Source organism: Mustela nigripes, chromosome 7 (genome assembly GCF_022355385.1).
Source record: "Mustela nigripes isolate SB6536 chromosome 7, MUSNIG.SB6536, whole genome shotgun sequence".
Lineage (NCBI taxonomy): Eukaryota > Metazoa > Chordata > Mammalia > Carnivora > Mustelidae > Mustela > Mustela nigripes.
In genome coordinates, this window is record NC_081563.1 from 126,301,116 (window position 1) to 126,321,474 (window position 20,359).

The 20,359-nt window shown below is 55.8% G+C and overlaps 2 protein-coding genes across 4 annotated transcripts in view; one reads left to right on the top strand and one right to left on the bottom strand.

Annotated features, from left to right (window-relative positions):
- Positions 1-318: 318 nt before the first annotated feature.
- ZNF335 (zinc finger protein 335) lies at positions 319-20,075 on the bottom strand. 3 transcript variants are annotated; one of them, XM_059407124.1, is made up of 27 exons: positions 19,875-20,075; positions 18,323-18,563; positions 17,173-17,250; positions 16,659-16,958; positions 16,433-16,567; positions 15,501-15,647; positions 13,233-13,485; positions 12,976-13,153; positions 11,895-12,007; positions 10,825-10,843; positions 10,582-10,698; positions 10,423-10,499; positions 10,166-10,326; positions 9,224-9,456; positions 7,997-8,090; positions 7,782-7,876; positions 4,516-4,775; positions 3,449-3,560; positions 2,988-3,362; positions 2,048-2,190; positions 1,812-1,966; positions 1,617-1,720; positions 1,462-1,539; positions 1,167-1,250; positions 1,013-1,078; positions 847-928; positions 319-760 (listed from the first exon to the last, which is right to left on the bottom strand). In XM_059407124.1, the coding sequence occupies exons 1-27, from the start codon at positions 20,073-20,075 to the stop codon at positions 633-635; spliced, it is 4,029 nt and encodes a 1,342-aa protein (XP_059263107.1). In that variant the 3' UTR covers positions 319-632. The 3 variants fall into 3 exon arrangements, with proteins under 3 accessions (XP_059263107.1, XP_059263106.1, XP_059263105.1); XM_059407123.1 differs by having other exon boundaries at positions 15,504-15,647; positions 17,173-17,280; XM_059407122.1 differs by having other exon boundaries at positions 17,173-17,280.
- The window catches only part of MMP9 (matrix metallopeptidase 9), a 35,805-nt gene continuing 35,495 nt past the window's right edge, over positions 20,050-20,359 (top strand). The window contains exon 1 of the mRNA XM_059407126.1: positions 20,050-20,137. The gene's annotated coding sequence lies outside the window, so the exon portion shown is untranslated. The remainder of the gene's footprint in view (positions 20,138-20,359) is intronic.

Below are 20,359 nucleotides of genomic sequence, written 5' to 3' on the forward strand. Positions count from 1 at the left end.
AGAGTGGCCATGGGTTTCAGGGAATGGTCTCCCTGTGGACAGGCAGCTGGTTGTGCTGCCCTCTGAGGACCTCTAGGCCTGGAGCAGATGTTCTCCTGGGGCCCAGGAGAGGGGAAGAAGGTCTGAAGGTGCTCAGGGGGTTCTTACCAGCTCAGCCATCTCTCCCAGTATCAGGCCTCTGCCCCATGGGCCTGCCCTGCTGCTGGGCCACCACACTTAAAGGGGGGCAGGGCGGGCCTCACTGTGGGGCCAGGCAGCTCTCCTGAGCTATAATAGGCTCTTCCTTCCTTCCATTTCCCAAGTCCTTTCAGACAAAAATAAGATGGTCAGGACTGGACTCTGGTCCCTTTATTGAGACTGAGGGGCCAGTGGGTCCATCCAAACAAAAATAAATTTCTCTCCCCAAAGCCTGCCTGCAGGCTAGGACACCGGCATGTCCTGGCCGGGGCCCATGGCTGTCCCCTAAACCCAGCAGCACAGGTCTGGCTCTCTCAGAGTGATGGGATACTGGCTGCTCAGTGTGCAGAGACCCTAGGTGAAACAGGGAATGGAGTCCCAGCGGGTCCCACTCCCCCCACGCCCCCAGCATGGCTGGCCCCAATATCCACAGTGTGTGTTGGGCCCAACAGGGCTCAGTCGTCGGTCAGGGTGATGACGTCGTACTCGATGCCCTGGTGCTGCAGCTGTTGGATGTGTTCAGGCGCCGCCTCTTCTGCACCAAATAGGCCCTGGGCTTGGGCCATGGCAGCATCGGCCACCGCTGCCAGGGGAGGGGAGAAGACGGTGAGCCTGAGGCCCCAGAAGCTTGTCCTGGGTCCCCATGGGCGTCAGGCTCCCACCCCATACCTGTGACAGCTGAGTGTGCAGCAGCCTCCAGCTGGGCCTGTGTGACCAGCTGCTGGCCTGGGGACACAGGCACATACTGGATCTAGAGTGGAGAAACCAGTGAGACACGGCCTTGGAGAAGCTCTGCCTGTGCCCCGGCTCCATCTGATCCCCCCAGAGGCCCTACCTGGGACTCCTGAAGGAAAGGGGCCCCTTGTTCATACTGGATGTGTGTGATCTGGCCTTCCTGTACCTGCAGAGGGAAGGCAATGCGGTGATTGAGGAGGCTGTACGCCCTTCCCCTGGCCTCCTCTGCCCTCCCCTGCCCAGGCCCGGCCTACCTGGATGTGATGGCCCTCTGGAACCACCACATATTCCTGGGGGAGCAGGTGCTGGACTCCATCCTGGGAGATGATGTACTGTACCTGGAAAAGGGTGGCGATGAGGCAGGTGCGGCGGCCTTGCTGAATTGGGAGCTTAGCAAGGAAGACTGAGCAGGGGGCCAGGGACACCCATCATCAACAATGGCGGTTGCAAGCGTGAACCCACGGAGCAGTGGTTTGCAAAGCACAGTTCCTCCCTGAAGTGGGGCCTGGGGGCAGGCGGAGGGAGGGCAGTGCTGGCCAAGGTGCTCACCTGATTGTCAGAGGTCACCAGGTGCTGTACCGTCTGGCCGTCTGCGGTGGTGATCTCCTGGATGTAGGTGGCTTCTTCCTGCCAGGACCAAGCCAGCTCCAGCCTCGACTCTGTGCCCCCACCCTGGCCCGTGACTTCCCAGCCCAGGCGCTCACCTGATTGGTCACGGTCTGCTCTTGGGCCACAATGATGTGTTCCTGGCCTAGTGCCTGCTGCAGCCGCTCTGGGCCCAGGACCCCATGGCCGGACTGGAGTGCAGCTGGGCAGAGAGGGAAGGGTTCTCACACAGGACTCGGGTGAAACCTGACATACCCTGGCCCCCCCACGGTGCTCCCCCAGGAGCAGCTCACTGTGCAGTGTGGCCAGCGTCTCGTCGTCACTGTTCAGGATGATGGTTTGGGTGGGGGTCCGGGCTGGGGTCCGGGCAGTCGGTGTCCCTGTCTTTCTCCCATCAGGACTGTGCAGCCGCTGGATGTGGAACTTGAGATGCCCGTTACGGTTAAAGCTGAGGGGGGTGGAGAGAAGGCTCAGGGGCGGCCCCATCACGCATGCCTAGCAGCCCCCGCCTGCCTGTCCCTGGCCTCACCGCTGCCCGCAGAGGTGGCACGCGAAGGGTTTCTCATTGGTGTGGGTCAGCATGTGCCGCCGCAGGTCCTTCTTGTTCTTGGAGGCAAAGCTGCACTGGCTGCACTGGTGGGGCCGCAGGCTTGAGTGCTGTGCCATGTGGGCCTGGAGAAGGGGCAGAGGCAGGGGCGCTGGCTGGGGGGGCCACTCGGCACCACACAGACAGCTGTTGGGGAACCTGTCTGCAGGTGGGGACGAGCTGTGTAACAAGTACAAACCAGGCCAAGATCTGGCACTGCTGTGTACAGGAAGAGGAACAAGTCCCAGGGCCCATCGTTAGGTCACTCAGAAAACCCCGTCCCTGCTCCCAGCCTCCGTTTACCCCCGTGTAAACACGAGACAGATGTTCAGATGAGGGGACCTCTGAAGGGCTCTTCCAGCCCTGACGTTTTAGGGTTCTGGGCCCTACTCCCCTCACTGAGCTGCTGTAAGGATTCAGTGCACAGTTGGATCTGGAAATGGTAATCCTTGGGGGGAGGACTCCCGCGCAGAACCTGCCCTCCTCGCCTTTTCCACAGTCTCCACCACCTCCCTTGTACCTTGGACGCTCTATTCCAGACAACTGGCATTTCCCTAAGCGGCCTCCTGCCACCACCCCTGTACCTCTGCCCCCTCCCTGGCCCAGGTTGGCCAGCGCCAGCACCCCACGTCCACATGACCCGGTCCCGGTCTGCTCTGCCGCCTGTAGTCAGTTCACACCACACACACTGCTGGCCTTAGTCACCCTGTCTGGATGGGTTCCCCACCAGACTGAGATCCCCAAATGCTGAGACCTTGTGGAGTCCTCTCTGACCCTAGAAGGGGAAGAGGGCCCGGCTTGGGGGCGGGGGGGAGTTCAGTTAAGCTCTGTTACACAAGTGGCCAAATGAATGCCAGGGGAGGTATGGGGGGGCGGCACCTACCCGGACCTCGGGCCACTGGCGGGCACTGAAGGAGCAGTCGGGGCACTTGAAGGCACTAGGCCCAGCGTGGGCCCGTTTGTGGCTCTCCATCTCTGCTCGGCCAGGGAAGGCCTCAGCACAGATCTTGCAGGAAAACTTCTTCGATGAGGCCGCGGCTGCCGACGGTGGGGACAGTGGTACTCCCAGGCTCAGGGCTTTGCTGGCCGCAGGAGGTGGGGAGGCAGAGCCCTGGGGGTCTCCCACCCGGTGAGTCCTGGCTGGAGATGGGGGCTCAGGGCCATCTCTGGGCAGCCCCCCACACTGTAGCAGGGGCCACTTGGCTCCGGAGGCCAGGGAATCTGGACTTGGGAAGGAGATGGAACCATCTGCAGTCAGCTGTCGAGAGATGGGGGAACATGAGGGCCTGAGGAGGATGGGGGAAGGACGGGACATGGGGGAGGGGTCGGCACCCCAAGCCTCACCTCGATGTGGTGTAGCTGGGTTCCATCAGCTGCCATGATGTAGTGGGTGCCAGCTTCTTTCAGGGTGTCACTCACCACCACAGCCTGGGCTGCCTCCCCTGGGGGCTCCTCGCTGTGGGCACCGAAGAGGGGAGGAGTGAATTCTAATGGGACGGAAGGCCAAAGGAGTCCCCTTCCCCAGAAGTCATCAAAGGAGGGGTGACTGCCACCACGGGTGGACTCCCTGGTTTGAATTCTGGCTCTCCCCTTTTGCAGCTGAACCTCAACAGCCTCTTCCATAAATGGTGGCTATAGGTCCAACTTATGGTCCTGCGCCAGCAGTAGTCACCGGGCTCCCCTGAAGTGCAGGTTGGCAGTGAGGCTGAGAGCCCAGGGGTCCAGGCCAGTCTGGCCAAGTGCAGCAGCAGGAGGGCTGGTGGGGGGAGTGGGGAGGCAGGCCCAGCAAGTACCCAGAGACCAAGAGCAGATGGCAGACGCAGACTGGGCTGCCCGCCGTCTGCCCGGGGATCCCAACCGCACACTGCGGGCTACAGTGCTTAGATTAAACGCTTTCTCAGACGGCCTGGGAGTTCAGTGAGCATACAAATATTTCTGCCCCGAACTTGCTCAGTGTGGAGGAAGCCGTGTGCAGCTGCCAGGCCTCTGGTGCCAGCGAGGAGCCGGAGTTTGCTTCGAAGCTCAGAACTGGACAGCCCCTTAGGGATCACCATAACAGAGAGCACGTGACTCCAGAACCAAGGGGTCGACGGCTCACTCACTGCCTGTCTGACCTTAAGCAAGTCACTCAATGTCTCTGGCTTATTTCTTCACTTGTAAAATAAGAGAAACGTGGACCTCACGAGAAAGGTTTAAGTGAGTCCCCAAACGTTCAGTTCCTGGAACATCTAAGTGGCCAAGAAACAGTAGCTTCCAATCTCTTGAGAAAGATAGGACTCCTATGGCTCATTATGTTACATGTGTGAGGATTTTTGCCTCCTGCCAACTAGGCTCGGGTGGGCAGAGCCCTCCTCCGAGGCCTCCCGGCGCACCTACCAAACTAAAGGGGCCTTGCAGGCAGCAGGTCTCACCTGTAAGGCGTGCCAGGAGCTGATGTCCCCTCCTCCATAGGGGGTGCTGTGATGACGCTGTAGCCAGTCCCACCGAACGGGCCAGGTGCCAGGGTGATCTGCTGTAGGTCAGGGGGGCCTAGCTGGCTCTCTGCTGCCACACTGCCTCCGGGCTCTGCCACATGGAGAGTTACCACCTGCGGAGTGGCCCCTGCCGGGGAGGGCTGCCCACCCGGGGATGCCAACTCTGCTTCCACGTCCTCGGACTTCACCACAGCCACCTGTAACAGACCCGCTGGGCATCAGGAGCAGGGCCCTTCTCTACTTCGCGGCCTCAAAGCTTGCCCACACTCAGTGCTGCCATCACACACTTGTACAATCCCAGCTGTATGCTCTTTCTAAAGCACCCTCTGGCTCTCCAAGCCCCACCCAGCAACTGGAAATAAACTTAGCAAGACCAGGATAGTGCGACACTGCCCTCCAGGGGCAGCCGGGCAAGTCTGCAGACATCCGTGGGTCTCGCACTTGGAATGGGGCGGGTACTGGCCCCCTGGGGTGATCTGTCAGGGATGTGGCTAACCAGCCCACAATGAACAGCAGAGCGGCTCCTGCAACAAAGAACTATCTGGCACAAAAGGCCAAGATTGAGAAATCCTAGGGTAAAGGGACAAATGGCAAACCATTTTAGAAAAAAAAGAGCTTGACCTCACATCTTACTCCAAAGTCTGCTTCAAATGGATCAAAAACTGAAACATAAGAGGAAAAAAACCTCTAAAAATATGAAGAGAAAATGTGGGTATTTTTATGACCTGGGGTGGGAAGATTTTTTCTAATCAGCAAAACAAACCATAAATTGAAATCAGAAAACAGAGAAATGTTGTATTTAACAATGCCTACGAGAGAGAAAAGTCTCCTTCATATGTAAAGAGCCTCTGCAAAGTGATAATAAAAAGACCAACAGGGGCAGCTGGGCGGCACAGCTGGTGAAGCGTCTGACTTCGGCTTAGACTGTGATCTTGGAGTCCTGGGACTGGACCTCATGTCGGGCTCTGGGCTCAGCAGGGAGTCTGTTAAGGTTTTCCTTTCCCCCTGCAACCCCATGCCTCATGCACGTTCTCGTGCTCTCAAATAAATAAATCTTAAAAAAAAAAAAAAAAAAAAGACTAATAGGAAAACTGATACAGGACACAAACATGTCAGTCAGAGAAGAAAAAAATGGTCCATGAACATACAGAAAGTAGTTCAATCTCGGTTATGGTCATAAAATTATAAATTAAGGTCATGAGGGCCATCTGGCTGGCTTAGTCAAGGAAGCATGTGACCCTTGATCTCAGGGTTGGGAGTTTAAGCCCTACTATGATCGGGTATAGAGATTACTTAAATTAAAAAAAAAAAAAAAAAGAAAGAAAAAGACCATGAAATATACTTCTAATGTGTAGAAGATATTTATAAAAAGACTGGAGACACCCAGCACTCAGTGCTGGCAAAGGTGCAGGGACACACACTCTAGTAGTGGCAGTCACAGAAACTGGCATATCTCTATGAGGCTTCTTACCTTCAGACCCACCAATTCTACTTCTAGGAGACTTTTTTTAAACTAAAAAATGTTTAGGAGCACCTGAAATATACACGCACTAAAGCACTGCCTTTGATTAATGAGGAACTGGAACCAACCAACCAGTAAATGACGGCCTGAACGTAACAACATGGGGACGACGGGAAGATGTGGAGATGTGTCGTGGCACTGGTGGAGGAGGTCGGCAGGCCAGCAGCCAGACCATGCCTCACGTGTGCCGAGTGAAGGAAAGTGGGCTGCAGATGAGCATGAATTGTGTGATCCCACTTCTTAAAAGATTTATTTATTTGAGGGAGAGAGCACGCGTGCATGTATAAGCAGGAGGGGCAGAGGCAGGAGAGAGAATCTCAAGCTGACTCTGCGTTGAGCACGGAGCCCAATGCGGGGCTCAATCTCCTGATCCTGAGATCATGACCTGAGCTGAAACCATGAGCTGGGATGCTGGCGCTTAACTGCTGGGCCACCCAGATGGCCCTGCTGATTCCATTTTTTTAAGGAACACAATGTCTCTGTGTTAGTGTGCACATGGACGAAACTGGAGAAATGCTTATTTGCCCATTTACAGAGGGTGGGGAGAGATGTTAAGGACTTTCACTTTCTGTATAGAACATTTCCTAATGTCCATTTTGATTTTTTTTCAAACACATCTATTTTTGTAATCAGGGGCGGGGAGGGGAAATGTTATGTACTAATAACACGGGAGCAGCAGACAGGGCAATAGAACAGAACCCATCTGGACACATGGCAATCGACATCATGATAAAGGGGACATCTGCAACCACTGGGGAAGATTATTTCATATACTGCACTGGATAACTTTTGGGAAAAAAAGTAAAGTTAGTCCCCTACCTTTTTGCATACACCAAAAATAAATTCCAAGTGGAGTAAAGACTTAAGTGTAAAAAATGAAACCCTAAGAAGAAAATACAAACGAATGTTCATATAATCTTGGGGTAAAGGAGGCCTTTCTAGGAAGGATATCAAAGGCAAAAACTATAAAAGACAGACTGAACTATCTAAAAATGTGCAACCTCTATGTACCCCCAAAGGGACCACTGAAATCCTAGGAAGCGCTCCAGTCTGACACCAGGCTCCCTCTTGCACAGAATTCTGTCTTCTATACCCCCAGTGGCATGTGACTGCTCCCGGTTCTTGGAATTTAACATCTCAAACACAGATTCTACCTGTTTTCACAAGGCTCGGGGCAGGGAGGCAGCAGGGGCTAACAAAGCTCTCCCTGCCTCATAGGAGGGGGGCGGTGCGGGGGCGGGGGGGGGCGGGGTAAGAGCGACCCCAGGCGGCTGGGCGGAGGATCTGCCAGGGCTGGAGGTGCCCCGGCAAGAAAGGCTAGAGCGGAGACAGCCCGGGAGCCTCCCGGCTGTGCCAGGTGTCGCCGGGTGAGGGCGCCAGGCTAGATGGGAAGCTGGCTTGGACCCACCACACAGGGAGGCTGCGGAGCTGGGACACCCGCGCCGACCAGGGCCTCCGGAGCCACAGGGGCGGCACTAACCCGCGCCCGCAGAGGTCACGGGGACGCGAGCCCTGCGGGAGCTCCTCGGACCTCCCTGGCCCAGAGGAGCCCCCTCCTCCGCATTTGCTCCCACGGTTTTGGTGGACCGTCTCCCGGGCTAAGTGGGGGTGCCCTGAGGGCCCGCCTCGAAGGCGGCTGCAGGGGGTTGGGGGATGGAGAGGCGGCCCAGGGGCGACTCACCTGCAGGGCTGTGCCCCCCAGCTCCCGCTGGGCGCTCATGTTCAGCAGCAGGTCCAAGGCCGTCTGTGTGGCCATTGCCGTGGACTCCTCAGCGCCTGGGTTGGGGGAGACGGGAGCCTGAAAGCTGGCCACCACCCCCTCTCCTGTCAAGGGGCCCCAGCGTGAGCCGGGCTCCCGCCCAGATCCCCAGGCCTCCACCTTTCCCCAGAGCTCACCTTGCTGGTAGATGATGGTGGCGCCACCAAGCGTGTCAGAACAGAGCAGTGGGGGGGTCTCGGGTGCCTGGAAAGGTGCTGCTTCTGGGGGAATCTGTGGGGTGGGGATGTGGCCAAGCCTGAGAGGGGGCAGCGTGGAGGCAAGCACTGGTTGCCAAGAGCCTCCTACCAGTTGAGCGCTTTACATGCGTCGGCTTGTTTCATCTTCACACAACTACGTCTAAAAGGATTTCTCAGCTCAGCACTCCTGAGGAACAGACCCAGGCTCAGAGAAGCGACGGGCTACGATTCCACCAGTAGTAAGCAGCAGAACTAGGGTCTGAACACAAGGCTGACCCCTGAGCCTGTGTTCTACCTGCACCTAGTGGTGGTTCATCTTTTGGGGCAGGGGAGGGGGAAGCAACGTTCTCAGCTATGAGACTACTTCCTGGCCTGCCTTGCAGCTAGGTAGTGTGGCCTTGTGGCTAAGCAGAGGCTTCTGGTTAAGTTCACCGGGAAGACAGATGGGGAGATGGCAGGCTTCCTTTCTGCCTTTCTTCCATCCCTTCCTCCTGCTTCCTGCCTGGGATGTGGCTAGAAGGCTGGAGCTCCTGCAGCTATACTGGACCATGAGGCTACCACAAAGATGGAAGTCATATGCCTAGGATGGCTGGGAAAAAATATTGACAGAGCTTGGTCCCTGATGACTGACCATGGAGCTGCCACACTAGCTCTGGGCTGCTGACCTTTGGGTTCATTTCTGAGAGAATGATAAACTACTACAGTTAAGCCACTGAGGTCTCATTCTCTATTTCTAGCCCTGGAAAGCCAATCCCACTGTGAGCTTATTAGGGCTGACAGGTCTGTGACCTCATTGACTCTTTTTTTTTTTTTTTTTTAAAGATTTTATTTATTTATTTGACAGGCAGAGATCACAAGTAGGCAGAGAGGCAGGCAGAGAGAGAGAGGAGGAAGCAGGCTCCCCACTGAGCAGAGAGCCCGATGCAGGGCTCGATCCCAGGACCCTGGGATCATGACCTGAGCCGAAGGCAGAGGCTTTAACCCACTGAGCCACCCAGGTGCCCCCCTCATTGATTCTTTACCATAATCGGAGAGGCGGGGACCATTTTGTTGTCCCCAACATGCCAGTGAGGATGCTGGGGATGGGAGAGGTGACGGGACACTGTCATCCTGGCCCATGCCCCACTCCCAGTCCCCTCTGTCTGCTGCCTGCTTGGCTGAGCTTACCTCAGGAGGGCCCGGGGAGCTTGGGGGTGGGCCGGGGGCTGCGCTGTGCTGCTGCTTTAGCTCCTCAATCTGCTGCAGAGAGAAGAAGGGGCGACGGCGGGAAGGGGGCTCCTCAGGGTGGCGCCGTCCCCACTCCTCAAAGCTGCTGGCGTGTCGGCAGCGCACGTGCAGGCGCAGGTTCTTCTTGTGCCGTGTGCTGAAGTGGCAGTATTCACAGGCAAAGGGCTTGGCCCCTGTAGGCACAGGTAGACGGACGCTTGGGCTTTCCCACCCCCCACCCCCGGGGCAGGAAGCCTTCCATGGGCCCCGGGCCTCTCCAGCTGTCTCCCCGCCAGTGTTGCGCGCCCCAGCTTGTTCTGGTGGCCAAGGCCAGACAGGAACCGGGCCCAGCCTCCACACTCACAGCCTTCCTCGGAGAGTCCTAGTTTCACATCACGGACCACACACTTCTCTTATGAATCACTGCCCCCCAGGTAGACAGGAATCTGGTCCCCGGGCGTGTCTAATTTCCCCCAGCGCGCCCATCAGAGGCACAGGCCCCAAGGAGGAGAAAGAACCAACTATTTCATGCACCTTCTGCGTGCGTGAGGACGGGGCCCCCGTGAGCACATCTCCCGTCCGGTACCCAGCACAGATAGGGCTCAGGGAACAGAGCTCACTGTTACAACCATCACGTGGTAGGTATTCCTGATGCCCCTTGCACAGCCAAGGAAGGCTCAGTCTGGGCACGGTGGCCCATGACCATGCAGAGAAGAGCCAGCTAAGCTGAGTTGTAAGGGGGAGATTCCCTTACAACCGAGCAGCCGAGGCCACTCTCACGGCAGGATGGGGCTGCTGGTGGGACAGGGGCTGCCGAGGTGGAGGAAGAGGACAGCACTGAGGCTGCGACTGCGGGCAGGGTGAGTGGAGGGCTCACCGCGGTGGGGGCGGGGCTGGCCTGACCTGTGTGCTTAACAGCCACGTGGGAGAGCAGGAAGTCCTCCCGGAAGGTGCGGTAGGGGCAAAAGCTGCACTTGAATGGCTTGTCACTGACATGGGACAGCTGGTGGTTCAGGAGTGCCTTCTTGTCCTCACAAACAAACTCACAGAACTCGCACTTGAACCTGGCGGGGGTGAGAGGGAAGGAAGCTCAGCAATCACGTGGGGCGCTGGGGCGGGGTACTCCGGCCCGGGGGCCCCCTCCCTCCTCGGGGATATACCTGCGGTTGGCAACAGCTTGGATGTGTGTGAGCAGGTGCATCTTGAAGGTGTAGCGCTTCTTAAAGGACTTTCCACACTGTGAGGGGTAGGGTGAGTTAGATGGGGGGACTGTCCAGGGAGACCCCTTCACCCTGCCCCCAGCTCTTGGCCCCAGCCACCTTGTCACACATGTGGGGTTTCTCTGTGCTGTGTGTCTTCATGTGCTGTGTGAGTCTCTTCTGCATCGGATAGATACGGCCACACACAGGACAAGGGAAGGAGCTCAGCTTTGGGGCCTGGGAAGGGACAAGAAGGGACCAGATGAAGAAAGGAGAAGAGAGGGTGAGACCTCACTTCCTGCCCCCACCCTCACAAGCAGCCCTCAAGCAGGCTCCCTTCCTGGGCCAGGGTCCCAGACTCACCGGGTCTGGCCTCTTCTTCCTGCGGGCAGAAAGGCATAGGAGTCAGACCATGGCTTCCCCAAGCCCGCCTCAAACCTTTTCCCACTGACCCGACCCACCCTCAGCTCTGAGAGTTTCTAATGCCCAGCCAAGCCCTTCTCTCAGAGCAGGGTTTCCCCAAGTGGAGTTCGCTAAGAAATGCTAAGAGGCATGCTGTAAATAAATTCTAGAATGGTGCCTTCTTCCTTGCTTTGTCACAAAATAAAATGTGCATTTTAAAGCCCTGAGAAGTCCTGCAAAAAGAGTTAGCGAAACAGGTGTTTGAACCGATGTCCATAATTTTACCTCTCCCCTGCCTGCCCCGCGTTTTTTTAAAGAAAACCCGTAAGCATCATAGAGAGCAGGCTTTCCCACAAGCACATTTTGAAAGTCATTTTCCTGGGGCGCCTGGGTTGCTCTCAGGTGTTGAGCATGTGCCTTTAGCTCAAGTCATGGTCCCAGAGTCCATGGACCCAGAGTCCTGCTTGGCAGGGAGCCTGCTTCTCTCCCTCTCCCACTCCCCCTCTACTTGTGTTCCCTCACTGTGTCTCTGTCAAATAAATAAATTTTAAAAAAAAATCTAAAAAAAAAGTCCCTGTCCTCGTGAACTACTGTATCCAACCTCAGCTCACACAGCACGCCAAGCGGAGTGAACTCCTTCCTGAAGCTGCAGATCTAATGACGACTCGGTGAGCAATCTCAGGGCCCCTAAGGATTCGTTCCTCCACCCAGCTGTCCTGTGTCTGCTCTGTCCGTGCTCTGAGAGTTGGGAGTCTACAAGACCTTTAGATGATTTCCTGAACTCCTTTAGGTAGCCCTTCAACAATGACTGTCCCGATCTTACAAAGCAGGGAAGAGACGGGACAAGAGCCCTCCAAGCCCCAATACTGCTCTGAGCCAAGTGAGCTTGGATGAATGGCCTTATCTTTCTGCTGTCTGTAAGTGCTGCCAATGGCGTGGCCCAGGGCAGGTGCTCAAGTAAGGGGGAAACACGGTGATGCTGGGCCTCTGCTTCCTGCCCTGGCCCATTCCCCTGGCCTGCACGCACTGACCGGTCTCGACTGTGCACAGCTGCGTGACGGACCACGTCCTTCCGGTAGACACTGGTATAGCTGCATTCGTCACACTTGTAGGGCTTACTGCCCACGTGATTGAACATGTGTTCCTAGGATAGAGGGGAACGACAGTGGGCTGGGTTTGGCCTCCCCTGTACCCTCAACCTGTGCCCACAGCCTTAGGGCTGCTGTGGGCGCAGGCTCACGGAACAAGGGAGCTGGAGCCTATTAGGGCTGGGGACTCTAGCCAATAAGGGAACCTACTCTACGCTAGGCCCTATGCTGGCTCACCATGTGAGATGGAGGCTCAGAGGGAAGTAACCTTGGCCCCGAGTGACTTGGTGACTGCCAGAGCTTGGAGCCAAGCCCAAGCAGCACAGCTCCAGAGCCTATGCCCTCCCCACCGCCCCTGGGGACAACCGTCCCCCAGCAGGGTTTTGGGAACAACTTCCAGGCCACGGGGCCCTGTCTTGAGGAAGAACTGTGTGCAGAAGCAGAGGGGCTCTGGCCTGTCCTTCAGGTACTCCCTACTGCGCTCAAAGGCCAACTCTCTGCCTTACTTTGGCCAGGCCAAGCCACAGACTCCTGGGTCAGTCAAATGGGAAAGTTGATACGCGCAACCTCTTCAGGCTGCATGGGCATGGAACTTAAGCATATCTATCATGCCCTGGTAAAACGGCTTAGGGCTATAGCCAGCCCACTGGCACCTTAGGTAAATGACATAAAAAAGGAATTCTTTTTTTGAGACACATTACTGCCATCTACTGGAAAGTTTTCTAACATACTAGACAGAACTGGGCTTTACTGTCATCCACCCATATGTGTGGTGATCAAGTAAATCTCTGCTGTTTGCACTAGGCACAGCACCTCTGAGGATGTGACACCACTACACAGTGTGCAGCCTGCACAACTGCCCATGCCGCCCACATCTGAACTTCAGGGCACAGCGGCACACCGCTGAATGTGCCCTGTGGAGGAGCAGGAGGGCCCCGCCAATGGCCTATAAGCGCCACTCCATCTTCGCACTGCCCGCCAGCCCTTGCCTCCATCCCAGTGCCCCCACCCCCATGCTGCGTACCTTGAGTGAGGACCAGCGGCGGGAACGATAGCTACACTGCAGGCACCTGAAGAGCTGGGGGTCCCCGGCCTCGTGGGAGTTGACGTGGAAGCGCAGGTCCTCATGGGACAGGAAGCGGGAGCCGCAGATGCGGCACAGGAAGGGCCTCAGGAGCGGTTTGGGGGACTTGTAGTAATACCTGCCAGAAGGGCACAGGGGAGAGTCTGGCTGGGCTGTGCCCCGGCTGTCTCCCCTACCCCCATCCCTGCTCTACATACTTGCGGTATTTCTTGCCTAGGAAGCGCCTGGAGGGCCGGCCACGGCGGCGGGGCGGGGCAGCAGGCTCATCCTGGCAGGAGGGGGCCGCGTTCTCCGCATCTGACTGGCTCACACCGGGGTCCACGGGGGCCCTGTCGGCCTTGCCCAGAGCAACCACGCATCCTGGACCCGAGGAGCTGGGAGCCTCGGGGTCTGGGGGCTCTGGAGGGCTCTGTCCACTCTGGGAAGTCACTAGAGGCTCTCCTTCCACACCTGCCATGGACACGGGTGCAAATCAGCTACGGACACACCAGGGCAGATGTTGACAGGTGTGCCAGAGGCCAGCCAAAATATCTCCCTAAACCACGATCACAGACTGTTGATGGGGACATCAGGTCACCGGACAGGTGCAGGCGGCCCACAGTTAGAGGGCAGTGTGGGCACTGGCCGCCGACTAGCATAGCACAACCCCCGCCCAGCAGTCCGCAGCAGCAGCAAAAGAGCTGGGACCTCCCTGTTGAGAGACCCGTGTACTGCTTGAGCCTGTACACAGGACTTCCGTGTATCCTCGGGCAAAGTCGCTGCCCTGAGTCTCATTTCCTCATCTGGCAAGTGGAGGTGATGACTGCTGAGCTAGTGACCTCATGGGAACATTCTATAGAGTCTGGGAGTGACAGCAGGTACTTTAACATTGGTTTTCCCTAGGGAGGCTGGCAGGCTGGAGGGCAGACAGGAAGAAGAGAGGAGGTATCACATCACTGTACATAATCAGAACCTCTAGAAGTCTGAGCAATCTGAATGTGTTACCCATTCAAAAACATCAGCAGCATTCCAATGTAACATTTTAAAATTTATCTATTTTTAAATTTTTATTTATTTGTCACAGAGAGAGAGAGGAGAGAGAGCGCGAGCACGCACAACCAGGCAGAACAGCAGCAGAAGCAGAGGGAGAAGCAGGCTCCCTGCTGAGCCGGGACCACCCCCCCATCCCCACCCCGTCCGATGTGGGACTCGATGCCAGGACTCTGGGATCATGACCCAAGCCGAAGGCAGCCACTTAACCAAATGAGCCACACAGGGCTTCCCTCAATGTAACAATTTAAGAATGAAAAGTGATCTAGGGGCACCTGGGTGAACCTAGATCACTGGCTGGCTCAGTCGGTTCAGTGCCTGGCTTTGGCTCAGGTCACAATCCCGGGATCCTGGGACTGAGCCCCGCATTGGGCTCCTTGCTCAGCGAGGAACCTGCTTCTCCCTCTCCCTCTGCCCCACTGCTCCCCTGGCTTGTGCACCCTCTCTCACTCACTCTCTCTTTCTTAAATAAATAAAATCTTTTAAAAAGAAAATGAAACGTGATCTAGACAATCCTGGTGACATTCTGCTTCTTGAAAGGGGTGCTGGCTATATAGCGGTATTCCCCTTGTCAAAATTCCCAAGTTGGACACTTAGGATATGTGAGCTTTCCCATACAGATAATAATAAGGTTTTTAAAATCTTATTTTTAAAAGAATGCTAAAAAAAATGTAAGAATCTCCCCTAGACTCCATATACAAAAACAGCTGCCATGTATTTTTGTGTCTTTACACCTCAGAGCAATCCTGAAAGGCAGGTGCTATCACCTCCATTCATCAAAAGGCAACAGGGGATTCAAGAGGCAAAGTCACATGCTGTGGGTCACACAGCCAGTAGGTGGCAGAGCCATCATGCCCATGGGGCTTTCCAGTCCACAGCTTGTAATGCTCCAAGTCAGGGCTCCCTAGACACAGTTTTAGGTCTCAGACTGGTTCTCATTTCAGTAATCATACTTAAAATTTATCTTCTGGGGCGCCTGGGTGGCTCAGTGGGTTAAAGCCTCTGCCTTCGGCTCAGGTCATGATCCCAGGGTCCTGGGATCGAGCCCCATATCGGGCTCTCTGCTTGGTGGGGAGCCTGCTTCCCCCTCTCTCTCTGCCTGCCTCTCTGCCTACTTGTGGTCTATGTCTGTAAAATAAATAAATAAAATCTTTAAAAAATAAAATAAATAAAATAAATAAAATTTATCTTCTATCTTCTTAGTTCAGTTATAAAAGTTCCAACTTCTCCTGTGCTGTGATACCTTACCACTTTACCCCTGAGGAACCTATCACTTCTTAACCCAGGGTTTCTCCAGCTCGGTCTGAAAGGGCTGGCCCTTTATGAGGAGGCCTGCAGGTCTCCTAGGTTTGCTATGTGCTCCCCTGCATGGCACACTTGGTCCCCAAGGCTCTACAGAAGGTGGACAGGTGGCCCCACCTACGACCAACTCTCACCACCTGGGAGGTCCAAGGTCTCTAGCCGAGGCAGCTTCCGAGGCCGGCCAGGTCTCCTTCGGGGTCTTGGCGTACTGGGAGTTGGGCGCTGGGGCCGTAGCTGCCGGCCCCGGGGCTCATCCTCAGCCGGATTGTAGTCACTGTCCTCTGTGGGGACCGCAAGAGAAGGTGGGTATCAGAAGGTGGGTATCAGTCCTTTTAGGCCTGACCCCTGTCCCGGTTTCCCTGGGAAGAGGCTCTCTTCCCATCCCTGCCTGCTTCTCCTCCAAGCCCACCAACCAGTTGATGCCTCCTTCAGAAAGCCCTCCTGACCTCCCACTGGCTCTGAGCACCTCTAAGCCCCTGCAATCCTTTCTCTGCGCTCTCCCAGACTCCTACCACTAACTCAGAACCACTGCAAGAACTAGAAAAAGATGCCCCTTCCTTAAGACACTTTACAGCCGTTGTTAGAAAATAGTTGGAATAAACATTCAAATCTACAAACTCTGATGACGATGCTCTCCAGTGCAGGAGCCACTAGCCATATATAATTGAGCACTCATACTTGGTCTACACTGAGACACTGGATTTCCAAAAACTAGTATAAAAAAGGGAAGCAAAATATCCCACTGATAATTATGATTAAGCTTCATTTTATCTTTTAAACTTTTTAAATATAGCTACAAAAAAAGTACACGTGGCTGGTCTTCTACTTCTGTTGCACAATTGTGAATGTGGCCCTCTTAGATGTGGTGCTTTTTTTAGTGCACAGCCTGCATAACTGCACACAGAGATCCTGACCCCAATGCCCCAACTTCTGTCTTATACTGGAGGCACCTGCATGGCTGAACTTGTGCCGATTCCTCTTTCCCAGCCCTCCACGTGGGCCAGATGCAGGTAAGTATTTGCAGATGGGTATGGTGGTGGTACGCCTGGGAGCCACGGTGGCCTACCCTCTAAGTCATCGATGGCGCCGGCATCAACGATGTCATCATCATCTTCCTCCTCTGGCCCCTCTTCCTCCCGGGTCTTGGCTGAGGTGCCCCACTTCCGCAGACGCCCCTTCTTCCCAGCTGCAGCTGCCGCTGCTGCAAAGATCAGAGAAGCTTTGCCACGTCTGGGTCTCGGCTCTCCACCCCAACCCGTGCAGCCCAGCCAGCGAGGCAGCTATCAGTGCACCTGGTCGGAAGTGCCGCTCCCGCATGTGGCGCAACAGCGTGGCTTTGGTGCTGCTCCGGTACTGGCACATCTTGCACTTGAACTGCTGGACCACCACCACCTCCATCATGGCCTCCAGGCTCTGCAGGTCTGGCTCCTCAGTGCCAGAGCCTGGGGGTGGCTGTGCGGGAGAGCCGGGTCTACCCTGTGTCTCCTCTGGTGGCTCCAGGCACGTGGATGTGGGGCCGTCAGCCAGGGCCTCGATGGCTGCCAGGCTGTGGGCCAAGGTGGAACTGGACATTGGCGAAGCCATGGGGGCACCTGTGGGTGGGTGAGGGCATCAGAGGAGAGGGGAAACAGAGGGGTAGGTGGGCCACGAGTGACAGCTGCCCCTCCCAGGCAGGACCAGGGATCCTAGAACCCAACTCCCCGGAGAGGGAGCAGTGGACAACCTGCCAAGATCACACAATGTGTCTGTGGAGGAGCCTCCCTCTCCAACTGCCCGGCTCCCTGGGGCTGCTGCCCAGGGTCTTACCATCGTCTGGGCCCTGCAGGATCAGGTACCGTGCCGTCTCTGCCCCGCCATCCTCAGCACTGGTTACGGTGATACAGCCTGGGCAGAGATGGGGGAGGGGAGTCCCAGCTGACAACGATGACAACTGTTACTGCCCACGTTCATTCTGGCTCACCTGCACCAACTACGATCCAGCTGCGCTGCCCTGCCCTCCCCCGCCCCGAGCTTCACTTGCACCCTGTCCTTGCCCGTGCACCCCTGTCTAGAGCAGGGCTGTAGGGTGGTCTGGTGTGACAGGCTGGCCGAGCAGCTGGCTCACCATCGCACAGATGCCATGGCTACCCCAGCTGCCCCACCTCTGACCTTTAACTAAAACCTGGAGAGTTGGGGTGCCTGGGTGGCTCAGTGGGTTAAAGCCTCTGCCTTCAGCTCAGATCATGATCCCAGGGTCCTGGGATCGAGCCCCACATCGGGCTCTTTGCTCATCGGGGAGCCTGCTTCCTCCTCTCTCTCTCTGCCTGCCTCTCTGCCTACTTGTGATCTCTGTCTGTGAAATAAATAAATAAAATCTTAAAAAACAAAAAACAAAAAACAAAAAAACCTGGAGAGTCCCCCTCCCTGTCTCAAACTTCCCCAAGATCAAGGCCTAGCCCCTTTACCACTTTCTCAGGGTTGGCTTCCCACATGACCCCAAAGCTTTTTGAAGTCTGTGGCCTTTATATACATCATTGATAACAGAGGGTACAGTGTGGTAAATCATAAGTACAGACTCTCACAAGCTCCCCTCTGAGCCTGTGGCCCCCGACCTGCTGGTCTCAGTGGGTCCTCTGTACCTGAGACTTCTCTTCTAGGCCGTGAGGATGATAGCACCTATCTTTGGGGGCTACCGGGAGAATTAATGAGGTACTGTATGTAAAGTGCTTAGAGCAAACCCCAGTACATAGCCAGGTATTATAGTTTCCATGTTCATTCAGTGTTTATCAATGCCAAGCACGATATGACAGTGTTTCCAGAAATCTTCACCTCATTTACCACTATGAGACAGGGGCTACTGTGTCCATGTGACACACTTAGAGCGATAGGGTTATCTGCCTAAGTTTGCACAGCTGGCTCTGCTAGACCCCACAGGAAAGCCCCATGGGCTGACTCTCGCTGCCTCTGTGGGACTCACTTGGGATTAGGTCCGGCCCAATGGTGGACTCGATGATCTTGTCGATGGCTGAGCCCAGGTCTGAGGAAGAAGCCGTGCAGTCGGACACCAGCATGTTGGGGTCGGGGAGTGCGCTGGAGTGCACCAGGGCTGGGGGGCCACCTGTCACCCCTGCCACTGGCCCATGGGACACAGAAGATGAATCAGGCAGGTAGCCATGGGGCAAGGGGTCCGTGCTCGAGCTGCTCTCAGATACTTCCTCCTGGGTGACAGGAAACAAGGAGAGAGGAATTTCAGGAGCTGTGATGGGGCAAGGCAGTCGCCTGCCACCCACTAGATCGACCTCCGTGGCCCAAAAACATGTGAGTGGAGCCATCCACATCGTCAGGCCCACTGATGACTGGTAGATGCCTCTCAGTCACAGAGCCACCAAAGAACAAGTTCCGGGGTCTCCGACTCTGGTCAGGTAAGAGGCCCCATAATCCCCACACCTACACAACAGCCTGGCAGAGCTATTTTCACGGAACTTTTGAATTAGCTCTTCCCTCTGCCTGAACTGCTTCTCAGCGTTGCACCATGGCTGATTCCTACCCCGCCTTCTCACCACCATTTAGCTGGTACCTCTTCTAGGAAGTTAACCCTGACCCTCAGGCCAAACGAGGACCTCTCTGTCCTGGGTGCTACAGTCACCTGTGTCCCCTCATCATGGTTCCCTCTGTAGTGTAATGTCTCCTAGGTCAGACTGTACTTTCCATAAGGGCCAGGCCCCCATCTGCCTTGTTCCCTGCTGTATCCCCAGAGCTCAGCACAAGCTGGGCACATAGTAGGCCCATCTCTGCTGAATTAACAAAACCCTTGGACCCCAAAAGGGGGTTCATTTTTGGATAGCTCTATACTGTAATGCCTTGGAAGTCATTCATTATCTTGCAGGTAATAAGAACAGTAATGGGTAATACTTCCTGAATGTGTACTATGTGCTGAGCATTGTTTTAATTGCTTTGCATGTATTAATTCATTTAATCCTCACAAAAACCCTATTGAGGCAGATATGTTTATCCCTTCCCAATTTACAGAAGAGAAAACTGAGCTAGAAGTAGGGCAGCTTGTCCAAGATCAGAGAGCCAGGAGGAAATGATAAAGGTTTCACAGAACGTGTCCAAGAGTACTCCCTCTGAGGCCGGTCTTCCTGCTCCATTTTATAGACAGAAGAATGAGGCTCCCGGTGAATCAGAGTCGGGAGCCAAGATTTGAAGCAGGACACCTGCATCTCAAAGAGTGAGGACAGTAGGTAGTGGAGTGGATAAGACTACAGCTTAGATTTGAATCCTGGCTCTGTCGGCAATCTGTGCCTCGGTTTCCTTACCTCTAAGATGTGCAAGAGTGATATATACCCCTTACGAGGTATGAGGCTTAAATGAGAAAATCCATGTTAGGGGCTTGGCAAGGTGCCTGACACACGATAAACCAAAAACAATTATTAGTTACAAGCCAGCCTTTCTGGCTGCTTCCCTTGGCTGCCAGGCATGCTTCCTGCGGCCCTGCCTCCACCCACGCCGGCCAGCAAGGTCCATACCAGAGAGCTGCTGCCGCGGTCGGAGCTTTGCCCCACGCCAGAGTCGTCGGCCTCCGCCGGCCCCCGAGCGGCAGCGGCGTCGCTGCTGTCGGCCGACACCGCTTCAGAGGTGCCCACGCCCAGGCCGCTCTCAGAGGGCTCCTCGGGCCGGCCAGGACCAGGGGCCGCGTCGCTACTGCTCTCCACCTCGTTCTCCTCCATTGGCTCAGGGAGCCGCCTGACAGCGAGGCGCAGGATCTGGATCCTTCACTCTGCGAGAGGAGGTGAGCGGGCTGGAACAGGTGGGCCTCCTCCCCGGCCCGGGCAACCACGGCCCACCCAGCTGCGCCCGTGTGCCCATTTTGCAGGTACAAAGACTGAGTCTCCGACGGGGAGGGGCTTTCTCGTGTACCGAGAGACAGGAGCCTCGGGAAAACAGGACCGAGAAGCCTGGCCTCCCAGTCCGGAGCCCTTCCCCGTCCCCGGTACGGTAGTCAATGGCCGGT